This window comes from Danio rerio, chromosome 13, assembly GCF_049306965.1.
Source record: "Danio rerio strain Tuebingen ecotype United States chromosome 13, GRCz12tu, whole genome shotgun sequence".
Lineage (NCBI taxonomy): Eukaryota > Metazoa > Chordata > Actinopteri > Cypriniformes > Danionidae > Danio > Danio rerio.
The window spans coordinates 35,163,244-35,191,125 of NC_133188.1; the positions used below are offsets into that span (position 1 = coordinate 35,163,244).

The window sequence follows — 27,882 nt, forward strand, 5'->3', positions numbered from 1 at the left end:
AGTTTTTTTATATGTTTTTTTTTTATTATGTTGAAATGAAAAAAAAAACTAATTAATACAGCAGAAGTCAGTGATTTATTTGAATTATTTAGCCTGATATGTTTACTCTTGAGGTGACGAAGTGGTGCAGTAGGCAGTGCTGTCGCCTCACAGCAAGAAGATCACTGGTTCGAGCCTCGGCTATGTCAGTTGGCATTTTTGTGTGGACTTTGCATGTTCTCCCTGCATTCGCGTGGTTTTCCTCTGGGTGCTCCGGCTTCCCCCACAGTCCAAAGACATGTGGTACAGGTGAATTGGGTAGAACACTGAACACTGGCCCATGCCTAATTGTCAGTTCATTCCACTGTGGCAAGAGACTAAGCCAGGGGTCACCAAACTTGTTCCTGGTGGGTCGCTGTCCTGCAGATCTTAGATCCAACCCCAATCAAACACACCTGAAAAAGCTAATCAAGGTCTAAGGTATACTTGAAACATCCAGGCAGGAAAATTGGTGACCCCTGGATTAAGCCAAAGGAAAGTTTGACACCTGAAACATTTAAGTGTGTTTTCTGCTAGTTATATACTATTAATAATGCTTGACTCTTTATCAGACAAAGAACCATACAGGATATGATTGTAATAACCCTGAGTAATACTCCAGAGTTTTCAATTAGTATTTCAATGACTACCCTATAAATAGTTAGCATTTTTAGTTAGCAAGTTTTAGTAAAAATGCATTTATTTTTAGCTTGTGTGGTAAAATGATGTCATTTACTGTAGGTTGAAAGTAAGCCCTGAGGTAAGACTCCAACCTGTTTGGCCTTGCCACTGATCCACACAAATGTTGTGGCTGGTTTCAGGGAAATATTTCTTAGGTTTTTCCACTGAGCTGAGACATTGGATATATGCCGGTCTGCACGTCTCTTCTTGGTCACAGGGCTGGATTTTGGGGAAAGAACATCCTACCAGATTTTTTTTTTTGAGGCTGGAAAATGTTGAAATGCCTCTTTCAACATGGAAAAAGAAAGGGGCCCATTATAGTTGGTGCACATCACTAACAAATGTCAATTACACCAGTGTAAGCTTAAATTGGAAAGTAATACTATAGCGTTACTAAATTGTGATATCTGAACTTATTTTTATCCAGACGCATACTGAATGAATGGCAATGTGAAAGTGACTGAAGGAGATTACAATGATGAAATAGAGTAGGTCTAATGTCAAACTGTCCATCTATAATGTTTTTTTTTTTCACACATATATAGTTTGACTGCTTTGTATATCCAGTTATCTTTAATTTTTTGAGCACATCCAGCATCAGCGAGCGCGGGGTTTCTTGTAGGGGAGTGTATAATGGACATTGGAGATTCACGTGCCAAAAATATCCTCACTGGAGCACCAGCACGCCGCGCGTTCCCGACTACTCCGAGGCATGTGACTGCGCGCCCACGCGAACCGGCAGATGCGGAGAAAGCGAGAGGAAAGGCAAAGCATCACTTCAACTTAATTCAACTTTATCGCTCGAAAACTGGAACTCCCGCTGGTCATATTGCTTAGCGCACACAGGACTGACAATCATTTGAGCGAACTAGGTGTTAATTCGTGTTTATTTACTCGAGTGTTTTGACCATGGAGGCAGTCGCACCTGGGAAAAAAAGGTAAGCGATGAACACTTTCAGGTTAAGATGTTGCTTGTTTTGCCAATAATTCTGTTTGATGCTTGTTTGTAGATGCGCTCGGTAGTCTCTCTCCATAATTTCTCCCTGATGACCTGTTGTCGCATTTATAATTCACACCTCTATATGAATGAAACCGTGATCCGCAAGTGTTTTCACACAGACGACTGCGATGTTTTGATCGCAGACTTCTAATTGAATTAAGGAAAATCTCTAATATAAAAAGTTGGCTTTCTGACTGTATCACAGCTGACTTGCGCACTATGAATGTTTGATAGTGAATTAAACTACATCGTCTGTTTTATACGTCAAAAGAGGCGATGAATGAACAGAGCAGAAAAGTCTACAAGCTTTAAAAAGTTAGATAAAAGCAGAATAGCTAAACAAATCACTTGACTGATTTTTTTTTTAAATGACTTAAAACTCATTCAATATAAATAGCCTATATTTGTGGGTTGGGTTAAAGACATTTATTGTTATGTTATTTTTAAAGCCCAATGATGACTTCCCCACACTGGACTGTCAGACTTGTAGCGATACTTTCTTGGAACATTTTGTTTTGGAGATGCCTATAGGGACCAATGGGGTGACATAATCACGTCATTACGCAAAAGAATCACTGAATGAATCTGTTTTCAAAACAAACAATCAATGACATGATGATATTATTCATTTATTTACATTTTTTTTAAAAACTAGATTCACGATTTGGTCCTCTAAGTGAGCTATGGATTTGTATGTCATTCCTATGTGATTTTATCACACATGCGCAGTGCTGTAGGGTTCCTAATGAACCCACTACACCTCCTCCACACAACACAGAAGGTTTGATTGATCATCTCTCCTTTTAAAAATCACTCAGTAGTCCAATGGGAAGATACGGCCTGATGCCATTTAATTAAAGAGTACCGCCAAGCGCTTAAATCTATCCAAAAGCCAGTGTTTTAAATAGACATAAACATTTTCACAAATCTAGGCTAGTTGTGATATGCACAGAGCTGGACTGAACATGTAAAGGCCGTTATTTACATTAGATTAATTTCTTCAAAAGGGATTCAACTCTCTTAAAAGAAAATGTCCATGCTATAAAGAATAATTATATGTTTTGTAAACATCCTTTCAGTAATATTTTGAAGAACATTCTTATAATCTAGATTATCTTTTCCTGCTATACAGAATCAAATGCTTCTTTAGATGTTCTTTATGAAAGAGTTGATGCCATTTAAAGAACCTTTATTACCATATTATGCACTAAGGTTATTTGTAAAGATTCTTAATGGAACATGTGATGCCATTATTTTTATGTATATAAACTTTATAGAGTGGCATGGTGGCTTGGTTAGCACTGTCGCCTTACAGCAAGAAGGTTGCTGATTCAAGTCCCAACTGGACCAGTTGGCATTTCTGTGTGGAGTTTGCATGTTCTCCCCGTGGGTTTCCTCCGGGTGCTCCAGTTTCCCCCACAGTCCAAATACATGCACTACAGGTTAATTGAAATAAGCTAAAATTGACTGTAGTATATGTGTGTGTGTGTGTGAATGCATGTGTGTGTGGGTGTTTCCCAATAGTGGGTTGCTGCTGGAAGGGCATCTGCAGCGTAAAACATATGCTGGAATAGTTAGTGGTTCATTCCCCTGTGGTGACCCCAGAAAAATAAGGGGCCAAGCTGAAGGAAAATGAATGAATAAACTGTATAGCTCACAATTTATAATTAATTGTCAATAATTTTATATCACTGTTTACATGCATTTAAAATGGATAGAATGTAAAGCTCTCACTTATTTGTCATGGTGCATACACATGTAGGTAAAACCCTTGGTGCTGCAGAGCTGTCCTCTGAAAGCTCTCAGTGTTTTGCTCTGGATCAGCTGACACCTCTCCACTTGGCTCTATGGTAAAGGTCCCCCGTGTGCTATCAGCTTGTGGCCTGTCGTTGCTGTCGTTTGCAGGGGTGTAAAACGAAGCTGAGAAAGGTTAGGCACCTCCTGCACTTATCAAGCCAGCCATTCGTCCTCTTAGAAGCAGAATTCGTAAATAGATGAGACTTCATTATCAGACAGCTGATGAAGAATGTTGACCTTTGCTTGAATAATGTCCTGCCCGCCGCCTTTTTTAAGCATGTATTTCATGAACAGGTCTGTGGCTGCTTCAGGGCAGTGTTAGCATTTATTTCAAATGTGTTATAATGTCCAATAACATATCCACAAGAGGATCTAAATGTTGCATGAGCGCTTTAAAAGGACAGGATAATTGCATTAGCCTAGATTCTATTGAAAAGCCGGCATGATCCTATATCATGTTCTGTTAAACACACAACTTAATCTCACGCACAGCGAGTCATTAAGTTCAGAAAGAGAGCCCCAACTACAAAGCAGATTTGTGATATATTAGTTCTGGGTGTCAACCTGCTGACTTTGTTCATGCTACAGGTCAAGGTTGCATATGTATCGGAGATGCATTAAACAGAGATGTTTTCCCGCTAGGGTGTGTGTGTGTGTGTATTCACTGTCCTTGCTGAAATATTTAGTCCATAGTAAGTGTGCCTTATGTGTGTGCGTTGTAAATAATGAATCATGTAGTCCCCTGCAGGAAGCAGTTTGTACTGGTCAGAAGGAGGGAAAACAGAGAGCAGGTTGACTGACAGAAAGCTTATTGGATCATTATTATTAAAGCATGCTGAGGGCCACAGCTCGCCTCGCAGAGGGGGCTGTGATCATGCTAAAGGCTCCGTCTGTCTGCTCGCCACAGTCTGGCTCAGCACATCTGAGGCGACGTCGAGAATATTATATCCGATTTCAGAGCGTAACTGTCCCAGCTGCTTTGTTGAAGTATATTTGATACCTCGGGCACCACTTTAATTCAAAACAATCTCATTTAAAAATCTCCTGTGCATACAATTACACTTCATAGTAAGTGTTCCATTCAACATTTACCTCCATCCTATGTTCACACTTGTATTTAGGAGACTGAACGTATGTTGATGTCCTGATATTATCACAGTGAATATCAGTTGTTTCATTAGAATTTAAAATATGTTAAAACACTGTCATTATGGCACTAGTATAACAATATATACTCATGGACTGAATCAGAACACAGATTTTGTTTGCTTAGTTCAGTATTGCCTAACCCTGTTCCTAGAGGCACACCAACATTACATACACTCCACTTTACATCTGTCCAACTGCTCGTTAACACAAATTTCTAATCAGCCAATCACTTGGCAGCAGCTCAATGCATTTAGGCATGTTGACATGTTCAAGACAATCTGCAGCAGTTCAAACCAAGCATCAGAATGGGGAAAAAGCTAATTTAAGTGACTTTGCCCATGGTTGTTGGTGCCAAACGGACTGGTCTTAGTATTTCAGAAACATCTCTAGGGTTTACTGAGAGGTCAGAGGAGAATGACCAGACGGGTTCGATCTGATAGAAAGGCAACAGTAACTCAAATAACCACTCGTTACAATCCAGATATGCAGAAGAGCATCTCTGAACGCGCAACATGTCAAACCTTGAGGCAGATGGGCTACAGGAGCAGAAGACCACACCAGCGGCACTCTTGTCAGTTAAGAACTGAGGCTACAATTCGCAAAGGCTCCCAAAAATTGGACAATAGAAGAATGAAGGCAAAAGGGAGTCCAACCCGGTACTTGTAAGGTGTACCTAATTAAGTGGCCGGTGAGTGTATTTTAGATGTCTTCCTTATCTGATCCATTGATTTCGGGTTTTGGAGTCTCTTCTAATGTTTTGAAGAGTTGATTCAGGTGTTTCATTAGGGAGAGGTTGAAAACTTGTACCATTGGTGTGCCTTCAGGAACAGGGTTGGGAAACACTAGTTCAGCGCTGCTACATAAGTAGACTATTTAAAATGCACCTTTATATGAGGAAACCAGCTAAATTTTAAAGTCAGTAAGTTATAAATTTTTTTTTAAAGCTCTCCTGCTTGTTGTTTGCTCGTGTTCAGCTTGTTTTTTTCTGTGTATACGATGTTTGAGCAGCTCCCACTTGTGCTTTAAATCATTTACTACTTGTAAATGATAACTCATGCGCTATTTAAGTTGTTCACTGAATCAGATCGTTTTTTGTTTTGCTTTAAAAGTAAAAGTGATTCTTAATATCTTTATATTTCTATATTTACTTATACTTTAAGCTTTTAATATATTTGTTCAGTTTGCAGAATTTTAGCGTTCAGTAAGAAAACTGTTATTCAGTGTCTCTCAATGTCTCTTTAGGCTCAGGTTCTGTTTTTAAAGTATCGATTTGGGATCTAGAAAACTGAAATGATACTAAAACCTTACCATTAAAGCATTCTCAAAGCTCATAGAATTATAATTTTTATTGACAAATATAGAATCATCCCAATCAGTTTAATATTAAATTTCTCCTATTCAAGTCATCTGGTGAAATTGCATTCATTTTACAATATACCTGTATACTTAATAAATACAGTATATTGCATCATTAGTTTTTTTTTCCCAGTATCATCATGCATCCTTAGTTTAAAACTAGAAAGACTACCTAGATTCACATCGAGACTAATTAATCCCCTTCTTTGCATGACACAATAACATTAGGTACAGAATAGCTGGTTCAGTGTATTATCTTGAACATTAAGCAGCAAAAATTCTAACTTTTGCAATAAAAAAAGCTATTCAATTATGAATGTTCTCATCTACCGTCCCTTTCGGCTAATGCTATAACTGAACTAATATTAACAAAATTATTCTCATTGTTTTATAGCATCTAGAATGGTTGTATAGGATCCCTTGGGGCCTTTTGTTGCCTATTATACAGCATGATGCTTTGTTTGAAGTTTTAATGTTCTCTCAGCAGGGGTTTGTGGTTAGCTCATTTTTTCCACCGTGCTACTGTTGTGTTTTTATTAGACTTTGTATTATCTTAGAGCGACATCTGTATCCAAATGACTATATTTTTTACTATTATAACTTATAACCTATAAATATGGTCTACATGTTCCATGAAGTTTAGTAGTAAAAACTAAAATTAACTGTTAAATGCATTGAAAAATGTATGGTATAAAAAATGTGACATTTAAGTGTTTTTAAATGAGTGTTTCTTTTTTAATTTTGTTTTAAAGTGAGTGTTAGATGGCAGTAAAATGAACATGCACCATTAAATATCCAAATCAGCTAAAATATATCCATTATGATTATAAAACTCCCCAAAAATGACCTCTAACTGGTACTGGAAAGCTTAAACAAGCTAACCTAAGCCACAAGTCTGTGTAAGGTTACTATGAATCATGTCTGCCGTGCTGTCAAGGTCATCATGCTGTGAAGGTTACACAGATATGCTAATAATGGAATTGTACTAGTAATAGGCCTTCAGCTCTGTTTTCTTTTATGCCACATCTCAGAGTATAAAACCATAATAGAACCTAATGAATCCACTTTTGCTTCATTGTGTATTAAATGAATGCGTTGAGTGGGAAATGGCTAGCATTGCAACTGGAACCGCCTGCATGTTTGTCTGTGTTGGTACATTCTTTTTTACTCTCAGTTATTTGTGCTGCTACTCAATCAGCATTCACAGATAAAGCTCAAACAGTTGGAGTGGTTCAGAGAAGCAGACAGGAAGAGGGGCGAGATGTCAAGGTGGTTTCTACACTTTTCTCTTTCAGAGCGATATAGGCACTGTGTCTTTGTGCAGACCTCAAAGTGAGCTCTGAGGATTCGAGAGAGTATATTTGTGTGAAGGCTTTACATGCTGCAATGCAAAGCCGTATCTTGTCTCAAGAGGGCCTAAGAGAATGACACGCATGCATACAAACAGAAAGACAGAGCGAGAGAGAGAGAGAGAGAGAGAGAGAGAGAGAGAGAAAGCAGTATCTGTCCTAAAGCAATATCTGCTCACCCAGACAGGAAAGAGTGGGTTAAAATGTGACACTTCTCTGTCCTCTAGCTGACAGACAACACAAAGATGAATTATTTTTATATTGCCAAATGCCAGCTACTGTAAAAACTAAATGTATCTGTAAGAGGAAATCATAGCATTGTATTTAGAAGTCATCCAATTTACAAGCTATTTAAATAACTGGAAAACTGTGAACGATCTGAATTTCAAATAAAATATACATTTAAATGTGTTACAATTTAGTAATGCGTTATCCTGCGCTAATTTTGTTGCTCATTATGTGCCGTTATTCAGATTATTATTCAGTTTTCTTCTGCATCAATTTACACATCAGTAGAGGACAAAAATATATGTAAAAATACATTAGATGTATCATTTTTCTTTCTATTTTTACACTTTCACTTGGCAAAAATGCAATCTCGATAATTTTTTTTCATATTGAACGATAATATGATTTCTATATATATATATATATATATATATATATATATATATATATATATATATATATATATATATATATATCTATATTTCAGTGTAAGTTGTTAATGCTTATAGCTTTAAAAGAGTATCCCAACAATTACTAAAGTCACAAAGATTATTTATTCATTAATTCATTTTCTTTTCGGCTTAGTCCTTTTATTAATCTGGGGTCGCATCAGCAGAATGAACCGGCAACTTGTTCAGCATATGTTTTACGCAGTGGATGCCCTTCCAGCTGCAACCCAGTACTGGGAAACATCCATTCACACACTATGGACAATTTAGCTTACCCAATACCACACCTATACCACATGTTTTTGGACCTATGGGGGAAACCAGAGCAACCGGAGGAAACCCACAGGGACGCGGGGAGAACATGCAAACTCCACACAGAATTGCCGACTGACCAACTTTCTTGCTGTGAGGCAACAGCACTACCTACTGCGCCACAGCATCGCCCATACTTATTATATGCAATATAAAATATAATATTCTGAAGAACTGTAGCTGACAGCGCACAGTGCTCAGGATAATTGAGTACACCCCATTTTGAAAATAAATATTTTTATCAATTTCTTAGTGAATATAGGCAATATATTTTAGTGCATTTCAACAAATCAGATTTTAGAAACAGATATATTTATTAAAATTATATTTTGGTCATTAAACATATTTAGAAAGATAAAATGATTAAATTCAAGCAAAAATGTTAAAAATAAATTTACTACCTACAAAATGTTTCCTTTTTTTTTTGCTTCTCTTGTTTTTCCATCTTTTTCAAAATTTGCATTTAATATTTTTCTATAACATATAAATTTGGATATACTAGTTTTAGGACCGTTATCGTAAGTCATTTTGTTAGATTTTTTTTGTTAGATTTTTAGATAGTTATTTTGTTACTGACTAATCTAATGTATATGCAGAAATATAATATTATATGGCTTCCTATTAAAATATTAATTTAAAAGATAGATTTGTGAGGGGTGGTCTTATATATGCTGAGCACTGTATATACCAAATAAAAATATATTATTTTCAAATTTGTAAAAATAAACAATTACAGAAATATTTTAAGATAAATGTTTTAATTAAAAATTGTAAAAATGGTCATCATTAAAATAAACTACAGTTTGTCAGCAAATAGTGCATGCGGGAAAGTGAATCAAACTCGTTAAACAATACTGGGTGGCATCGCATATCTCCAATATCAACACAATTACAGATTCCTGTTGTTGCATATTTCTGCTGTGTGATTGGCTCTTAGATCAATATCGAGTAAAAATGTTCATAGCTTATTATCGTTATTGACATAAATTTTATCGCGATTTGATATGATATTGTTTATCGGCCCATGCAGCCCTACTTTCACTTTTCACTTAAAAGTTTCTTTACCAGCATTTTGCAGATTATACAGAAACGTTTTAAAGTCTTGCCAATAAAGTGAATGTTACATACTGGATTAAAATACTGCTGCTTTAAATGGTTTCAGTGGGCCTTTATTTGTCCTCAAGATCCTAAGTGTGCAACTGTTTTTTTGTGCCAAAATATGAGTTCAGATGCACAAACCTCTAAGTGGCGTTCGAATATTTCATCTAAAATTAGCATTTTTTATAGCCTCCTTTATGTTCATATCTAGTTATTTCACTTTAAAGTCAATTTATATTCTTTAATGTCTGGGGTTTATTTCTTGTACATCTAGATGAACAAACCAGCCACTCAACGTCTATAGATTTCTCAAAATTAAATTAAATTAAATTAAATTAAATTAAATTAAATTAAATTAAATTAAATTAAATTAAATTAAATTAAATTAAATTAAATTAAATTAAATTGAATTAAATAATTTTATTTTATTAATTTTAATTTAATAAAATTTAATAAAATTTTATTTTGTTTAAATTTATTTTAAGAACCTGTTCTTTGCATAGACGTAAAATTACTTAATTTTAGAAGAAATTTTCAGATAATGTTTAGAGGTTTTTGCATTTAAACTCTTTATATATTTATGAAAATGGTTGAATTTTGTTCAGGTTTTTCAGTATTCAAGATATTTGCATTAACATGGCCAAAAATATCTCAAACTTTTTTACCTTTTAAAAAAGACAAATATATCTAAAAGGATGCACAAGGCACAATGTGGTTAAAACTGCTTGATTTTAGTAATTTGGTAATGTAATGTAAAAATGTTGATGAATTACAGAAACAGAAGTTCCCATAAGAGTTTCTCCGACTATATAGCATTGCAATAGGTACAGTAAATTCAGACACATGGATTATTTTGTGTCCTTCCTAAATGAATAAATATTTTAAACAAATGTGTGGCATATATATGTATAATAAAATAATCAAATGAAGTCTCTGAAGAATCCATTCTACTTATTTAGTAGAATAAGTCCTCAGTCTTTCTGTATATATTTAATATTTGAATATTTTTCCATATTTTTATTGAGATGTAACAATAATGGGACAATATAATACATATTTACATCTTAATTTGAAAATAAGAAAACAATAACAAAACATTGTTACAAATAACAATAACAAATAAACAAATCAGGCTGAGAATAAATAAATAAATAAATAAATAAATAAATAAATAAATAAATAAATAAATAAATAAATAAATAAATAAATAAATAAATAAATAAATAAATAAATAAATAAATAAATAAATAAATAAATAAATAAATAAATAAATAAATAAATAAATAAATAAATAAATAAATAAATAAATAAATAAATAAATAAATAAATAAATAAATAAATAAATAAATAAATAAATAAATAAATAAATAAATAAATAAATAAATAAATAAATAAATAAATAAATAAATAAATAAATAAATAAATAAATAAATAAATAAATAAATAAATAAATAAATAAATAAATAAATAAATAAATAAATAAATAAATAAATAAATAAATAAATGCTGTCACTTGTCGCCATCTACAGACTAAATAATATAACCAGTGGGGTAAGTAGCTAAAAACCTTCACCACTAATGATCTAATTCAGGGGTTTCCAAACTTTACAACCTGCAACCCCCAAAATAACAATGCCAGTGACTCACGACCCACAATATCTTCTCAGGTGGTCATAAATATATAAAACTTGCACACAACGGTGCACACATACCAATAGGCCCAAGTCTACTCATGCCTAATTTTGGAGAACGCTACTCAGAGACCATCCCCCATGTTTAGTTGAGCCTGAATTTATTTTTGATATACATAAGTGCCGTAAAGGTGTCAGAAAGTTTAACATGGTGCCATAAAATAATCTGCTGCATCTGATGCTATTGCTGTGTCTTTAATATGTGATCACCCCAGTTGCCAAAAAATTGAAAGGCTGATGGCTTTTTATTTGCACCTTTTAATGTAACTATTACTTTTTTCTTCTTTAAGTTTAATAAAATGAATTTGATTTTTGGAAATCACCAAGCGACCCCCCTCGTTGTCCCCCACTTTGGGAACCACTGATCTAATTAGTAATAAACGATTTAGTAATAAACATTTATTATGACTTTTAGTTTCATCTGACATTCAGAATAAAATGTCATTGAAAAAGTTTTTAGAATAAATGTATGCGAGTTGGCACCGAACTGAATGTGACCTTCACATTTGGCAAACACATAAAAGCATATTAACAAAATTAAATGTGCACTGTCTTATAACAAATGGGATTTCTCATGATTCAGATCTTAGGAGACAAAGACAGAGCAAGAGGAATTGTAAATCAAGGAGAGTTAATTAAACACTGTTGACATCTCTGAATGGTCTTGTCCACGGATGTTTTATGAGCTCTCCTTTTTCCATATTTACCCTGAGGACAGCTCACAGCAAACATCACCATCAGGAACTGTACAGTACGATCTTTGTCTATGTGTGAAAGTGCTTTTACCTGCCCATTTTCCAATGAGTCTGTGTTAATAAACTGACAGTCTTCAGTTTAGCTGGATTGCACTGCCTGAGCCACACAACACAGCTCCACACATACAGTTTACCAAAACATTAAAGGGATAGTTCACCCAAAACTAAAAATTCTGTCATTATTTACTCACCATACAAACCTCAGTTTCTTTCTTCTTTTGAACACAATAGAAGATATTTTGAAGAAAGCTGGAAACCCGTAGCCATTGGCTTACATAATATATTTTTTTCCAACCATAGAAGTCAATACTTACCGGTTTTCTTCATAATATTACAGAATAAAGAAACATATAAAGAGTTTGAATCATTTGAGGGTGAGTAAATAGGAACTAAATGGTTATTTTTGGGTGATTTATCTCTTTAACTAAAAAGCACTGCATTGATTGAGAACAAACAAATGCAAACACAACAGTTATATATATATATATATATATATATATATATATATATATATATATATATATATATATATATATGTGTGTGTGTGTGTGTGTGTGTGTGTATTTCTATTTCTATTTCTATTTGTTGAATATTTGATTTTTTCCCCAATATTTTTATTGAGATGTAACAATAATGTGACAATATAATACATAATTACTTCTTTGTTTTTAATAACAAACAATAACAAAACAATTTTGTGTGTGGGGGTCGTGGGGTAATATTTTATTATTTTATAATTTTATTATTATAATAATAAAATATTTGTATCATTCTAGATAAAACATTAGTAAGAAATTGTTTGAAAATATAAATCATCCATTGAAATGCATGCACCAGATCATCAGTATGACTATGCTTTGTTTAAATCAATCTTGAAAATGGGGGAATATCTAAAAAGGCCAAGTCAGTGTCAGTTTATTTAATCTTTTCCTGCTTCATTTAATAAATTGCTGAAATCAAAATTTGAAATAAGAAATATAAATGTGGCACAGTTATTGGCATCCTTTTCAATTTATATGAGAAAGTATTTTTGAAGTATGCTGTATGTCTATTGGTATCTTAACCTTTGCCTCCTGTTTCATTAGGATATACATATGAGGAAATACAAAGGCCAATTTTTTGATCATTAATCTTAATAGATAGACTAAAGAACAGAACTGTCAGTTGTGGTAAAAGTTTGTTTAAGCTTCACAAAATGGAAAAGTGGCTATAAGAAAATAGAAAAAACCCAGCAATTGCTGATTTCCACCATCAGGACACTGTTAGTGGTAGACGTCACCTACAGTGCTCAGCATAGATAAGCATACCCCTCACAAATTTATATTTCTTTAATAGGAAGCTCTACAACATTATATTTGTGCATATACATTAGATTAGTCCGTACTGAAGCCAAATCTGGAGCTTATCTAACAAAATAACTTAGGATAAAAGTCCAAAAATCTAGTACACCTAAATTTATATGTTAAAGTCAAATATTAAATACAATTTTAAAAAAAGGAAAAAATAATTTGAAAAAAAAATATTAAGAATGAATAAAAAAGATTTTTTTTCTCAATATTTTTTTCTTCTTAAATTAGTCAAGAATTTTTTTTGAAAAGATTATTATTTTTTGCAATATTTAGTTTAGTTTTAATTGTATTTTCTTTCAATTTATAGATATGTTTGGTGACTAAAAAATTATTTTAATAAATATATCTGTTCAATAAATCAGTTTTGTTTGAATGCACTAAAATACATATTCACAGAGAAATGGATACAAATATTCATTTTCAAAATGGGATGTACTCAATTATGGTGAGCACTGTACAGTTCACCACTACAATAGTTTTATAACAAGTTTTAAGAAAAAAAAAGCCTCCATTTTCATCTTTATTTGTTAATATATCAAGGCAAATATCAAAAGGTTAAACAATAAAGACCTTTTTCCCTCAGCCTTCTTTGCTAATATTTACCAATATGATTGAAGGGCACTGTCTCCTCTCAGCATGTGCTGTAGCTTCCTCAATAACATTGCATTCTGCTGGTTTATATGCTGTGAAATACATGTGTGTGTTTTACAGCTCTATGATGTATGTTTTAGACAGTTTGACAGATTTCTGACAGCACAGGCCCCTGAGCATGGTTTATATATGTCTGTGTTTGTGGTGTGTTTTTGATAGGGTGAGTTCAGAGCGAAGGAAGGAGAAATCCAGAGACGCAGCACGTTGTCGGAGAGGAAAAGAGTCTGAGGTGTTTTATGAGCTGTCCAGAGAACTCCCTCTCCCCCACAGCGTCACCTCTAACCTGGATAAAGCATCGGTCATGAGACTGGCTCTCAGTTACCTGCGCCTGCGTAAACTGCTGAACAGCGGTGAGAGAGGATGAATGTGCGGTGAGATCATGAACTCTCATGTGTTTGATGCTGACAGCCTGTGTTCATCTCTGTCTGTCTCTCTAGATGTGCTGGAGAAGGAGACTGCATTAGACACTCAGTGGAACGGTTCATTTCTGAAAGCTCTGGACGGGTTTCTTTTGGTTCTTTCAGCTGATGGTGATATTGTCTACCTTTCAGAGAATGTCAGCAAGTGCTTGGGCCTTCCTCAGGTGATTTTAAGCACACTTCCGATTCAGAATGTGTAGGTTCATGTGAATGTGGGTCTTTTATTTCTTTCTTCTGTCAAAATCAAAGGTAAATAATTTGAATAAAGATGAAAACCTGTAAGCATTGACTTTCATTGTAAGAAAAAGATACTATGGAAGTCAATGGTTATCTATATTCACCCAAAAATGAAGAATTACTCGCTTTTTATTAATCCTCAAGTGGTTATAAATCTTAAAAGGTTTCTTTCTTCTGTTGAAATCAAAGGAAGATATTTTAAAGAAAGCTGAAAACCTGTAACCATTGACTTCTATTGTAGGAAAAAGAAAGGCTATAGAAGTCAATGGTTACCGACTTTTACCCAAAAGTTAAGATTTACTCATTTTTTACTCATTTTCAAGCGGTTATAAACATTTAAGAGTTTCTTTCTTCTGTTGAAATCAAAGGAAGATTTTTTAATTTACGATGAAAACCTGTAACCATTGACTTTCATTGTAGGAAAAAGAGATACATTGGAAGTCAATGGTTATCGATTTTCACCCAAAAATGAAGATTTACTCACATTTTACTCATCCTCACGTGGTTATAAAGCTTTTAAGAGTTTCTTTCTTGAGTCCAAATCAAAGGTACAGTAGGTGAGAGTTCAAAGTGGCTATTAACGCCGCAGCATGTACCGCCGCCGTAGATATTTTGAAGAAAGCAGAAAACCTGTAACTATTTACTTCCATTGTACGAAAAATACATATTATGGAAGTCAATGGTTACTGATAGTTGCAATGGTTACTAGCTTTCTTTATATTTCATACTTTGTGTTCGAAAGAAACAAAGAAAGATTTGGAACAAGTGATGGGTGAGTAAAACATGGCAGAAGTTGGATTTGTGAACTAACCATTTAATGCTACAAATCATAAACATTATGAAAAACTTCATTTTTTACAAATAAAAAAAATTGAAGTTCTTTATGTTTTTTATATTATACTATTTACATTTGTTATAATTGTGTTAATTATGAATTGATTATGAGGAAATGAAAAAAATATAAAAAATGCTTTAAATGGGCATATTTTTATTTTAAAATTAAGAATAATTATTTCCCAGAGATGGGTTGTGGCTGGAAGGGCATCCGCTGCGTATTAATAAAGGAACCACGGATTAATAAAGGGACTAAGCTGAAAAGAAAATGAATGAATGAATGAATGAATGAATGAATGAATGAATGAATGAATGAATGAATGAATGAATGAATGAACGAATGAATGAATGAATGAATGAATAATTATTTATTTTTAAATAGCTTTATGTGTAACTGCTTGAACAGTTTGATCAGTAAAAAAAACAATACAGTTTTTTACAATTTCAGCCTCAGGATCATATTATGGGATAATTAAAAACACGTAAAATGAAGTCATTTTAATTCTTAAATTCTATAACCCATATATTATTGTCTGATACAAAATTAAACCACTAATGTAGTTATGTATATGTCTCTGGCTTTGAAATCACATAAATTATGTCTATTAAACTTTTCCATTTTCTCGTAGATTGAACTCACTGGTCACAGTGTGTTTGAGTTTACTCATCCGTGTGACCATGAGGAGCTCAGAGAAATGCTGGCACACAGATTTGGTAATATTTCTTCTTTCTTTTCTCTTTTCTTTTCTTTTTTATCTTCCCAGCACAATAATGATCACTTACAAATACCTCTCTCCCCTCCCCCATAATAGGTCTGTCTAAGAAATCGAAAGATCAAAACACAAACAGAAGTTTCCTGCTGAGGATGAAATGCACGCTGACCAGCAGAGGGCGCACTGTCAATGTTAAATCTGCCTCCTGGAAGGTACCACCCTTTCCTTACTTATGCTTCACGTTTAACCCTATGACAGCATCTGTCCACTGGTTTTGGACAAGATTATTCCATTTCAAATTATGGGTTGCACTTGCGGTTTGGGCAAACAAGTCTTTTTAAATACAATTGTTGATCCAATTGTTTGAGACAATAGAAAAAATAATATTATGCTTTATATTTTTATGTGTTATTATTATTATTATCAACTATTAAGCATTTCTGTGGTATCTCTTGATTGTTTTCCCTTTGTGTACCATTCAGTAATAATCTACACATCTGTAATATTACTGTAATATTTATTCCATGCGCTGCTGAAAGTAATTTGTTAATTCTACTACATTGCCTTTTGACATTATGCCGGAATAATGGCATGTCTTGTTAACAGTTTAATGGAAGTTACTCCCCTGATTCACCAAAGCATCGGGGGGTGTTGTAAATAGGTAAATGCAGTTGTCCATGGATCCATATTTATCCCTATCAGCCTCTCTCTGTGACAGGTGCTGCGCTGTTCGGGCCGTATCCACACAGCAGATGGTGTTGAGAAGGAGGTGTGTGAAGAAAAAAACACGTGTTCGACGTACCTGGTGCTCATCTGCGAGTCTATTCCCCATCCGGCGAACATTGAGGCTCCTCTGGATTCCAGAACGTTCCTCAGCCGCCACACTTTAGACATGCGCTTCACCTACTGTGATGAGAGGTAAAAGAACACCTGCACCGCTCAGCATAATATTCAGTGCTTCTGTGCTGACTGCAGCAGCATCTGACTTTTACATCTGTGTTTTTATTTTTTTATTCTTGGAGTCACAGATATGGTCCTTTTGCTTCCCATTTTCCTAAACTCTAGAGAGAGCTTCACATGTTTATATTTAAGGATAAGAATATCAAGCGTGAAATTAAATTGATTATTTTAATATACTACCATTCAAACAATTGGGGTTACAAAAATGTATTGATGCTTTTATTCAGCAAGGATGCTTTAAACTGATTAAAAGTGACAGCAAAACATTGTTACAAATTTCTCTGTATTTAGTTTATAAATGTTAAAATATGTTACAGGAACTAATTAGAGTTTAATTAGAAAAATATGAGCATTCTATTAAAATAGCTTGTGTTTTTGTTGCATTATTAACGTTAAAAGTATTAACATTTAAAAAAAACTTGTGCACTGTTACTTATTAAACTGTCTGCAATATAAAATAAGTGTAAATGAATAAATGTTTAGGGGTATGAGTGTGAGAGATCCCGGGTTCAAATCCCAGACGAGCCCCCATTTGTCAAAAGAGGGACACCTCTTTTATTTAAAAAAAAAAGATATCGTCACTTAGAGCTTTTTTGCATATTTTTTGTCAACAAAATACCACCATGTGGGCAGCACGGTGGCTCAGGGGTTTGCACTGTTGCCTCACAGCAAGAAGGTCGCTGGTTCGAGTCCAGGCTGGGCCAGTTGGCATTTCTGTGTGGAGTTTGCATATTCTCCCCGTGTTCGCGTGGGTTTCCTCCAGATGCTCCAGTTTCCCCCACAAGTCCAAATACATGCATTATAGGTGAATTGAATAAACTAAATTGTCTGTAGTGTATGTCTTTGAATGTGAGAGTGTATGGGAGTTTGTCAATACTGGGTTTGCATCTGGAAGGGCATCTGCTGCATAGAACATATGCTGGATAAGTTGGTGGTTCATTCTGCTGTGGCGACCCTTGATAAATAAAGGGACTAAGCTGAAGGAAAATGGATGAATAAATCAATGAACGAATGAATGAATGTATGAATGATAAAATAAGTGTAAATGTATGTGTTTAGGGGTATGATTTTCACTTGGGGTGCGAGAGATCACTGGTTCAAATCCCGGACGAGCTCCCCATTTGTCAGAGGGCCATAACAAAAAGCGGGACACCTGAGAAAGCCAAAATTAAAGAACAAGATTTGTTAAAGAAACAGTTTTAAACAAATTAATGAAACAATATGAAAATGTAGCTGTCAGGATTCAGCGGTGTTTATGATTCATGTGTATACAGATATCTAATGTAGTGTAGCAATGTTGGATATACAAAAATGATTAAATATAACAAAACATAAAAAGAGTCCAGTCCAATGCAGCAGTCCACTTTAAAATGACAGTCATATGATTTTTATAGGGTCCAGGGAGGTCAGTGTTGTTTCAGAGGTGTTTCCCATAGCAATTAGATTTGAAGGTGGAGTCAACCCTCAATCTCGACCAGAGGAATTCTGCTAACTCATAGGATGTCACAGTGAATAATGCAGTTTTTTTCTCAAATGGAAAGAATATACAACAAAACTAAAAACATGTTACAAATTGAATACTTTCTTATAGTCAGTGAAGAAACTGCCTAACTGAAAAGTTGGTCATCTAGAGTATTTCTACCTGCAATTTCAGATCTAATGGATATTCAAACATTGTTTAGTAGGAAACGATGGATGTTTTTTATACACAGGATAGGTCAGGATTTATGGCCTGGATTTCTTCGCCATCTGGTGGCGAATTGCAAAATGTGCGGCATCACAGAGCAGCATGTGTTTGTTGATGTTTGCAGGATCACAGAGCTCTTGGGTTTTGATCCAGAGGATGTGTTACAGCATTCTGTGTATGAATACTATCATGCGTTGGATTCAGACCACATGACCAAAACACACCACAGCCGTAAGATCAGATAAATGAAAGTTTACTTATGCAAATCTAAATTAAGATATTTCATAATACTTTATTGGTCTCTCTCTGCAGTTTTTGTGAAGGGGCAAGTGTGTACCGGACAGTACCGTCTGCTGGCTAAAGCCGGAGGGTTTGTTTGGGCAGAGACTCAGGCCACTGTGATCTATAACAGTAAAAACTCTCAGGCACAGTGTGTGGTTTGTGTCAACTACATCCTCAGGTGGGACTTTATACTCTATGTTTGACCTGAATACTAGTATTTGTGTGTGTTTGTGATGGTATGAATGCACCATTTAATCTATTTGTACTTTCTTATTCTGCAGTGGCATTGAACAACCCAAACAAATCCTGTCGCTTCAGCAAACCAACAGCACAAAAATAAAACAGGAAGAACACCAGGAGGAGGTTGAGGTGACCATGGCAGAGTTGAAAGAGGAGGAAAAGGAGATGGACAAAGAAGATGAGGAGTGTGTGCAGCCTGTAGTGCAACATAACAGCCTGAAGGGGGAGACAGAGGCGCTGACTGTAGCAGATCCTGTTCTCACGCTGGATATCAACATCACTGGTACGAACACTGTTTTTGCTATGTGCAAATTTACACACTAACAGTTTTCCCCTTGCATTACTAAAAGGTTGTTTGCTTTGATGTTATCAGAAACTTTTAGAAATGCTTTAGAATTTTAGCTAGGCCAGTAGCTTGCAATAGTATGTGGAGGCAGACTTGGATTTGTAAACTGAGACTGCATATCTCAGACTTGCAATGTCAGACACAATGCACTCAATTGAGCTAGTGAGGTCACTGTGAGAGGTGGGGTTAGGTGTGCGCATTAAAAGCATTGCGTTCAGCTTGCAACTCAATTCTGCATCCAGACCCCTCTCATAGCTTGTGATTCCACTTTGTACTGTAAAAGGAAAGAGTATGCACATACTGTACAATCTTAAAGTCTATTGTACAATGTCGGTACAGGTTTTACACTTGTAAATTCAGGTTAAGTTTCAGCAAATGCTGAGTTTTTGGGCTCAAGATGGTGGGTTGGTTTTTATTGGGTTTCATTGTCACAGTAACTTACACTACATGGCTAACCTTCTCCACAGCAGGTTTTATTCTGGATTAGAGACTGTAAACCCAAACTGAACCCATTTTTTGCTTCAAATTGAAGCCTTTTCCACTAAAAACACATTTGCTAGTAATTTAATCATAGTTTCAAATAGTCTATTAATATTAAAAACAGCTATTTTATTTAAAATATTAATATAAAAGTAATATTGAAAACACTGAGCTGTTTGTGAGCCTACTTTATAATATCAGTTGATTGATTCGCACTGATACAGGAATTATTCTTTTATGTTTCCTCCTTAAACTTTACCACATCTGGAGTGTTTATTTCTTTCTTGTAAATGCATTTAAATTCATTACATTTCTGATACTGATATTTCTAAATCTTCATCAGAGAAGTCAATTGCTGACTGTTGCGAGAAATGGCTTAAGCTTGGGTTGTGTGATTGGTTTGCTGCATGTGTCACACTTTCAAGTGCATGATCTCCAGAGTTAATCACAAACTCTTAAATCAAGCATTGTGCAACCACTTAACCTTCTTGACCTGGTTGGGTTTGTTTGGTTTTGTCAGCCTGAAACTTAAGCCGTGGTCACACTGCACTTTTCACCCCCATAGACTTCCATTTATACGCATGCGAATGTGATATACCGGAAGTGCAAGCTTGTGCGACAAGTTCAAGCTTGGTGAACTCTGACCTACAAAAACTGCATCACGTGATTGCGTGATACCAATAGATCAAAACATGACCTCTTTGTACAGAAATTCAAAATATGGAGCAATCACTTACTTCTTTAATGTCTAATCATCTTGTTTAATCTTGCCCCCTTTCACAGCAATGTATGACAGAATTTCTCAAGCTCAAACTCTAGTGTGACTGCGGCTTAACTCTGCAACCCAGAGTTTGTTCAATTCATTTTGGCCTCTGTAAGCCACCTCTGTTGTCTTTGTTTTCATGTGCTCAAATCTTTAAGTACATGCCTATAGACTGAAAATGCAGATACATACATATACACAGTAAGCTACTGTTTTGAAAAAATGTATTTGTAGTTTAAATGTATACCAAAATGTAATTTTTGTTTTTTAATTTATATTTATTATTATTAAAAAAAAATTAACTTTGAAATTAGTTTAACGTAGTTTAATAGGTCATCTTTAATCCATATAGGAATGGGAAACCATTGTGAACTGCGGAAATGATATGTGTATTTGAAATTAAGCATTTTTACTTTTAATGAATTCATAATGATGTTGGACCTACAGAAAAAGGTTTGGTTTTGATGAAGCACTTTTAGTCTATACATGTAAACCATTGAATTTGATTTCCATCATATACTACTATTACTCACAGTCAATAAAATAATATCTAAATTTTATAAATCTTTAAATAAAAATATCTAAATATAATAATAATAATAATGCATTTTATTTGAGGTGCCTTTCAATCACTCAAGCTCACAGTATATAAGAAGCAGAATAAATAAAAACCAATAAATAAACCATAAAAAGAAGCAGCAGTTACAAAATGACAGCAATAAAAAAACACAATAATATAAAAAAAACGTAAACGTGTCTAAATATGTGGGAAATGGATTCATGCAAATGGCTCAACATTTTTAACATCCTTATCTTTCCCTCTTGCAGACTCAGCGATCTCTGTCCTGACAGAAATTCCTCTCTACAACGATGTCATGTTGCCCTCTTCAGATGTCCTGCTCCCCCTCTCGCCCCTATCTCCCCCGTGCTCCTCTCTAAATGATGATGAAGCCTCCACAGGCCATCTACAACACGACCAATTCCCTTTCCAACAGTCCTCTGACTCCTCCAGATCACAGGTGGAGTCTCCTTGCAAGTTTAGAGCATTTCTCATGCCTCATGGACATGTAATACTTTGAATAGTTTTTTTCATTCTTTATAAAATGATTGTAAAGTCAATTGTTTGTGGTTTTTCAGGTTGATCTACCGGTGGATTCAGAACTATGTGACCAGCTAAAACCAGATCACGTTGAGAAACACTTTTCCATGGATATAGAGTCCAAGACACAGGTATACGACACAGGTTGTGTAATGAACCTCTTAAGGAGCAGTCTCTAATTTCTATTATGAAAGATGTAGAAGGAACAGCTCACACAAAAAAGTCTCTACAGTGATTTTCCATGACCAGCACAAATAAAATGTACCTTCATGGAAAATTACTTAAAATAGAAAATTTGCAGAGCAATGATAAATTTGACTACACCTTAAAGGTTCTGTGAAGTGCTTTGAAATGTGCATTATTATTCAATGTTTGACCTAATCTCAACCAAAACATGAAGAGAGGGTGGAATATGGTGTAGCTCCTCCCCTTTTTAAAAGAGCATTTTGTTTTATCACAACTCTGCCAGTGAGAGAGGTTGAGCTCTAGTGCATCAAATGAAAAGCATCTTAAAGAGGGCGTGGCATGTCAGAAACTAGAGACCATTTGATTGGTTATGATTTGATGAGGAACTGTAGTGTCACCATTGATCTAAAGTATTTACTGTAGGTGGAAGTGACAAACTACAAGCTTTACATGTTTATATCAGGTTTATATCTTTTAAATGTGAACTTTGTCACTGTTTTAGAGCGCACTAGCTTATAGATATCCTAAAAACTAATAAAACTGATACTGACATCTAAAAAGCTTTATTTTAATTTCATAGGACCTTTAAGGTATACTCTGAGAACATAATTAAATATTTCAATGATTGTAGCAACATATGTTCACAGTATACTGATGTTGGCTAACAGTCATATTATCAGATTGTCTGTCAGAATCTATCAATAATTTTTTTAAAACAATAAATTCATTTTACAAATGTGGTAATTTGATGCTGTCCCCACCTTTGAAATGTGGGCTAGAGAACTTGGAAATATGTTACACTTAGAAGAAGTGAGATTCACACTAGACAAATTGTCAATTTTTAACAACATTTGGGAATCACTCATAATATTTTTACAGATTGACATAACTGATATATTTTCACAAGATTATTGTATGTTAATTAGTTTACTAATTAATTAATTCATTCATTCATTTTCTTGTCGGCTTAGTCCCTTTATTTATCCGGAGTGGCCACAGCGGAATGAACCGCTTTAATGAAACTTTATCCGGCAAATTTTTACGCAGCGGATGCCCTTCCAGACGCAACCCATCTCTGGGAAACATCCACACACACACTCATACACTACGGACAATTTAGCCTACCCAATTCACCTGTACCGCATGTCTTTGGACTGTGGGGGAAACCGGAGCACCCGGAGCGAAGGCAGGGAGAACATGCAAACTCCACACAGAAATGCCAACTAAGCCAAGGTTCGACCCAGCGACCTTCTTGCTGTGAGGCGACAGCACTACCTACTGCGCCACTGCCTCGCATATGTTAATTAATTCAATTATTTAATTTAGTTATTTATTTTATAATTATCGCATCGCAGTGGCGCAGTGGGTAGCACTATTGCTTCACAGCAAGAAGGTTGCTGGTTCGAGCCTCGGCTGGGTCAGTTGGCATTGCTGTGTGGAGTATGCATGTTCTCCCCGCTTTCACGTGGGTTTCCTCTGGGTGCTCCGGTTTCCCCCACAAGTCCAAAGACATGCGGTACAGGTGAATTGGGTAGGCTAAATTGTACGTAGTGTATGTGTGTGAATGAATGTGTATGAATGTTTCCCAGTGATGGGTTGCAGCTGGAAGGGCATCCGCTGCGTAAAACATATGTTGGATAAGTTGGTGGTTCATTCCGCTGTGGCGACCATAGAATATTAAAGGGACTAAGTCAAAAAGAAAATGAATGAATAAATGAAATTGAAATTATATTATTATTTTATATTGTCTTCAATTTTTGCTTTCAATTTTTAAATTTGTCCGAGCCAGTTCCATATTGTGATTGTAAATTTTATTCATGTATGCCCTACTTTATTTTTTATAAACTTTCCACAAATATTTTGATCAATGTTAAATGGATGGGGTAAGAGGTAAGGTTTTGAGTTCCGTTTTGTAGTAAACTAAATTCACTGTGATAGAGTACTTCCAAGAGAATAAAAAAAAAAAAAAAAAAAGCCCTCAGGGGTAACTCAAATATTTGGTCGGTGCTCTTTGGGTAAGGGATTCATCAAAACAACAACAGGAATCATTCCAAAGCAAAGCAAGAAAATTTAAAAAGCCTCTATTCACATGGCTAAATCCTAAAAAAATCTAAGTGTTTCAGCATGGAACTGCCTTCGTCAGGGTAATGTCTGTCTTTGATATGTGGTCCATCTATTTCTTGTTGAGATTTAGGCGGTACTGTATGCATGTAGGTTTTTGCAATGAAAATGAAATAAAGAATTTTAAAAGGACAATAAACTGAAAGTGAAGCTAGAAGTACTTAAAAAATCCAAAATGCAATCACAAGAAAATTGAACTTCTTTAATTAAGAACAAAAAACAACAGACAATTAATCAACATTTAGTACATTGCAGTTTCTGTTTTGTTGCCTTGGTATTAAATTCTAGAGAGCTAAAGTGTTTTTAAATACACTTACTAAAGTTATGAGAGCAATTTATTTCCCTCTCTGTGTCTTTTGACCAGTGAAATCAATCTTTCAGTATTAATTCTTTTTTGTAAAGTCATACTGCTAATGCCAATTTGAATTTTCCCCCTCTTACTAGTGGCAAATAAAACCACAAAAATGACTTTTGATGTAGATTCCATTCTTTACCACAGACATTTACTCATGACTTCTACTTCTGAGAAGCATGAAAATGTGAAAAGGCTCCATTGTTCAGCCTCATTTCTTTATTTTAAGTTTGCATTTGATTGAATTAATCATTAGCTGTTCTTCAAAGCCACTAGTTTTGTCACAAATCCAGTGGAAACCCTGAACCAACACAACATAAAAAATATAGCGCAGCCTTACATGCTCATTTAGTGCTGATGTTTATGATGGTCATTTTTTAGGGAGTGGGTTTGGATCTGGAGATGTTGGCTCCATACATTCCCATGGATGATGACTTCCAGCTGCGGACTGTTTCTCCAGTCAGGCCCATGTGCTCCAGTCCATGTTCAGGGCTTGATCTGACCCCGTCCAGCAGCACACAAACCAGCCCTGCTCTTTCGGCAGCCACTCCAGATTCGCTATCCTGTGATCCCGTGCAGCAGAAAAACAAAACCACAGTGCAGGACCACAGCAGGTTAGGCTTTTATGTTTTGCTGATCAGATCTGTGGTACAAATACACTATTTACAAAAAAACACAGTTGTTTTGCCTTCCTCGTTCACTCTCTATTTTCTGTTTATTTTTTCTCTAGAGAAATTATTCAAGACAGTGATATTTCTTATAAATGTCAGACCAACCCGAAGCTACTCAAGAGGAAACTCGAGACCATACCGCTGTCTGAAGCAATAAGACTGGTATGTGTGAGCAGGAGTGTGTACTATTGTGCATCTTTCTGGTGTTTGATTATTATCAAGCTTTTGTGAATTACTTTTAAAAGCAAGCATCTTGTAACCCTTCACAGTATTATTATGCTTCTTTGTATTCTGTGCTGATCAGTTTCTTGGCAGACTTGAAGCCCTATAATATGTGTTTGGCACGATTTGTTGCTATTTTCAGACCAGCGCAACTCTAATTTTCATGTTTTGCACTACGTTGTCTAATAGCAAATCCATTTGCGCCACTTTGTGGACTCATGGGTGTGCTAGTCTGAAATAGAGGTGTGTTAAGGTGCATTTTTGGCACGTTGCTATTTTGAGGAACTAAAATAGACTGCGCCATTGACCAACTAAAAGCTGCTCTAAAGTTCAGCACACAGTGCGTTAGTTATGCACCTATGCAAGTCCAAATACTTACACATTGCTTAATACACACAGGATGTACAGTAATAGACAAATATCTTTACATATGAAAAATAAAGGATTAAAATCTTACAAAAATTATTATTTTCTAAATAAATATATAAACCACTAACTCCACATCACATTGGGGGGGCTTTTTTTTAGTTTATTCAAGACAATTTGCATTTGTATAATGTTATTATTACTAGCAGTGTTCATTATTACATGCATATTTATATTTGCTTTAACAAAAACAAGTCTAAAAATGTCCATCTGTCGAGTTTTGGAGATCTCTGCATCATCATATGGGGCATAAGAATAAGACGTGTGTTTGGATATAACTTTTTTGACCACACTCCGTTATTATTGTTCATTTTGGAAATTAGAACTGAATTTCGAAATAGTTTTGAAACAAATCTTGGTGCTTAACAAACACAATTAAGTGAATACAACACCGTTTTCTTATTCACAAAAGTAAAGTGGTAATGTAAAGAGTAAAAGTAAACTAAAGAGAAAGTAAAGAGGCTGAATGGAGGAGGCTCGTTCTTTATCTTTATGTTGCAGATAGTTTGTTTCACTGTTTTTTTACATGTGAAGCATTCAGTTTTTCTACTTAAAAAAGTTCACCATGTAAATAGCAAATGTGCCATGGCGGGACACAAATGAATGAGAGATGGGACTCTGATTGGTTTAATGCATGTTATGTTTAAAACACCCCATAACTCATTAAGACAATATACTCCACCCTGTTAGACGTATTTTTCACCCCTAATACCATGGGCTCTATTTTAATGATCTAGGTGCAAAGTCTAAAGCGCATGGCGCAAAAGCAATAAAAGCTTGTCTGAATCCACTTTTGCTATTATAATAAAATGATTAATGTGTGTGTTTTTTTATTGAAAATTTGCTAAATATGTATAGCAACTATTGTTCAAAAACAACATGAACTGTGAAACTGGTTTAAAATGAATTTGTTATTGGCTTCTTGTCTAAAATGGATAGTTCACCCAAAATGTTGAATTTGCTGTCAGTATTAAACACAATTATTAGCTGCATAAAATGCAAGGCAATAGCTACTGGCACAAGAAAATTAATAACTGTGTTTTATGATGATACATTCAAAAAGGGGATATTGCTGTAAATAATGTTCATTTTCTTGCACAGATACTTTATAAGACTTTAGTATGAATAAAATTTTTTCCTGTTTTCGTTTTTTGACTGTCCAAATCTGGTAGTCATTGGTTTGCATTTTATGAATCACCAAAAGTTTAAGATAAAAAAAATCTTCTAACATGTTCTGTTGAAGAGAAAAAAGTAGCCTAAAACCTGGATGTCCTGATGTTAAGTAAATTATCAGCATTTTATTTTTTTTGATGAACTATCCCTTCAAGAAGTTGAGAAATACACCGATTAATGTGCATTCAGCTGAGCATTATAGCATATTAAAAAATATAATGTGTTTAAACCAAACATTTATATAGGCCTACCATTCACTGTAAATGTATAGTATTTATAAATGTCTCTGTGAAGGGTAGTAAAATTGTTACAACTTGTGCAAAAAGTGTTTATTATTGACTGTTAATGTGTGCTTTCTCCCAGGGGTCTGTGCTGCAGGTTGTTACCGATTTTCCAGAGAAAAAGGTCCGCAAAACAGATGCTCCATCATCAGAAGGAATTCGTCATGCTACGATACTGTTGCTGCCATCCAGTACGTCACCCTCAGTCTGTTGAATCCTTGCGAATGTTGTGAGGCCAGTTGTTTTCCATTTAAACAGTAAGTAACTGCTCTTTTTCAGATGTTGCAAGTCGGTTATTGAGCAGATCGTCAGAGGGCGGAGCCATAGCTATGCCCCTCCCCCAAATCACCCATCACGACTGTGAGGTAAATGCACCTGTGATTGGACGACAGCACCTGCTGCAGGGGGAGGAGCTTCTTTGTGCCTTGGATTTAGTTATTTAAAAAAAGCCATACTCATGTTAATTTAACAATTATCAGTGGCATTATGGATGGACTTCCATTCTAA

The 27,882-nt window shown here is 34.9% G+C and overlaps 1 protein-coding gene across 1 annotated transcript; it reads left to right on the plus strand.

Annotated features, from left to right (window-relative positions):
• The first annotated feature begins 1,608 nt into the window (after window positions 1-1,608).
• hif1aa (hypoxia inducible factor 1 subunit alpha a) lies at window positions 1,609-27,818 on the plus strand. The gene is made up of 15 exons (NM_001308559.1): window positions 1,609-1,637; window positions 14,043-14,233; window positions 14,321-14,466; window positions 16,003-16,087; window positions 16,186-16,298; window positions 16,805-17,004; window positions 18,858-18,964; window positions 19,046-19,193; window positions 19,297-19,538; window positions 21,673-21,863; window positions 21,982-22,074; window positions 24,984-25,216; window positions 25,333-25,435; window positions 27,458-27,566; window positions 27,655-27,818. Exons 1-15 carry the CDS (start codon window positions 1,609-1,611, stop codon window positions 27,816-27,818), a joined length of 2,154 nt encoding a protein of 717 aa, NP_001295488.1.
• The last annotated feature ends 64 nt before the right edge of the window (window positions 27,819-27,882 follow it).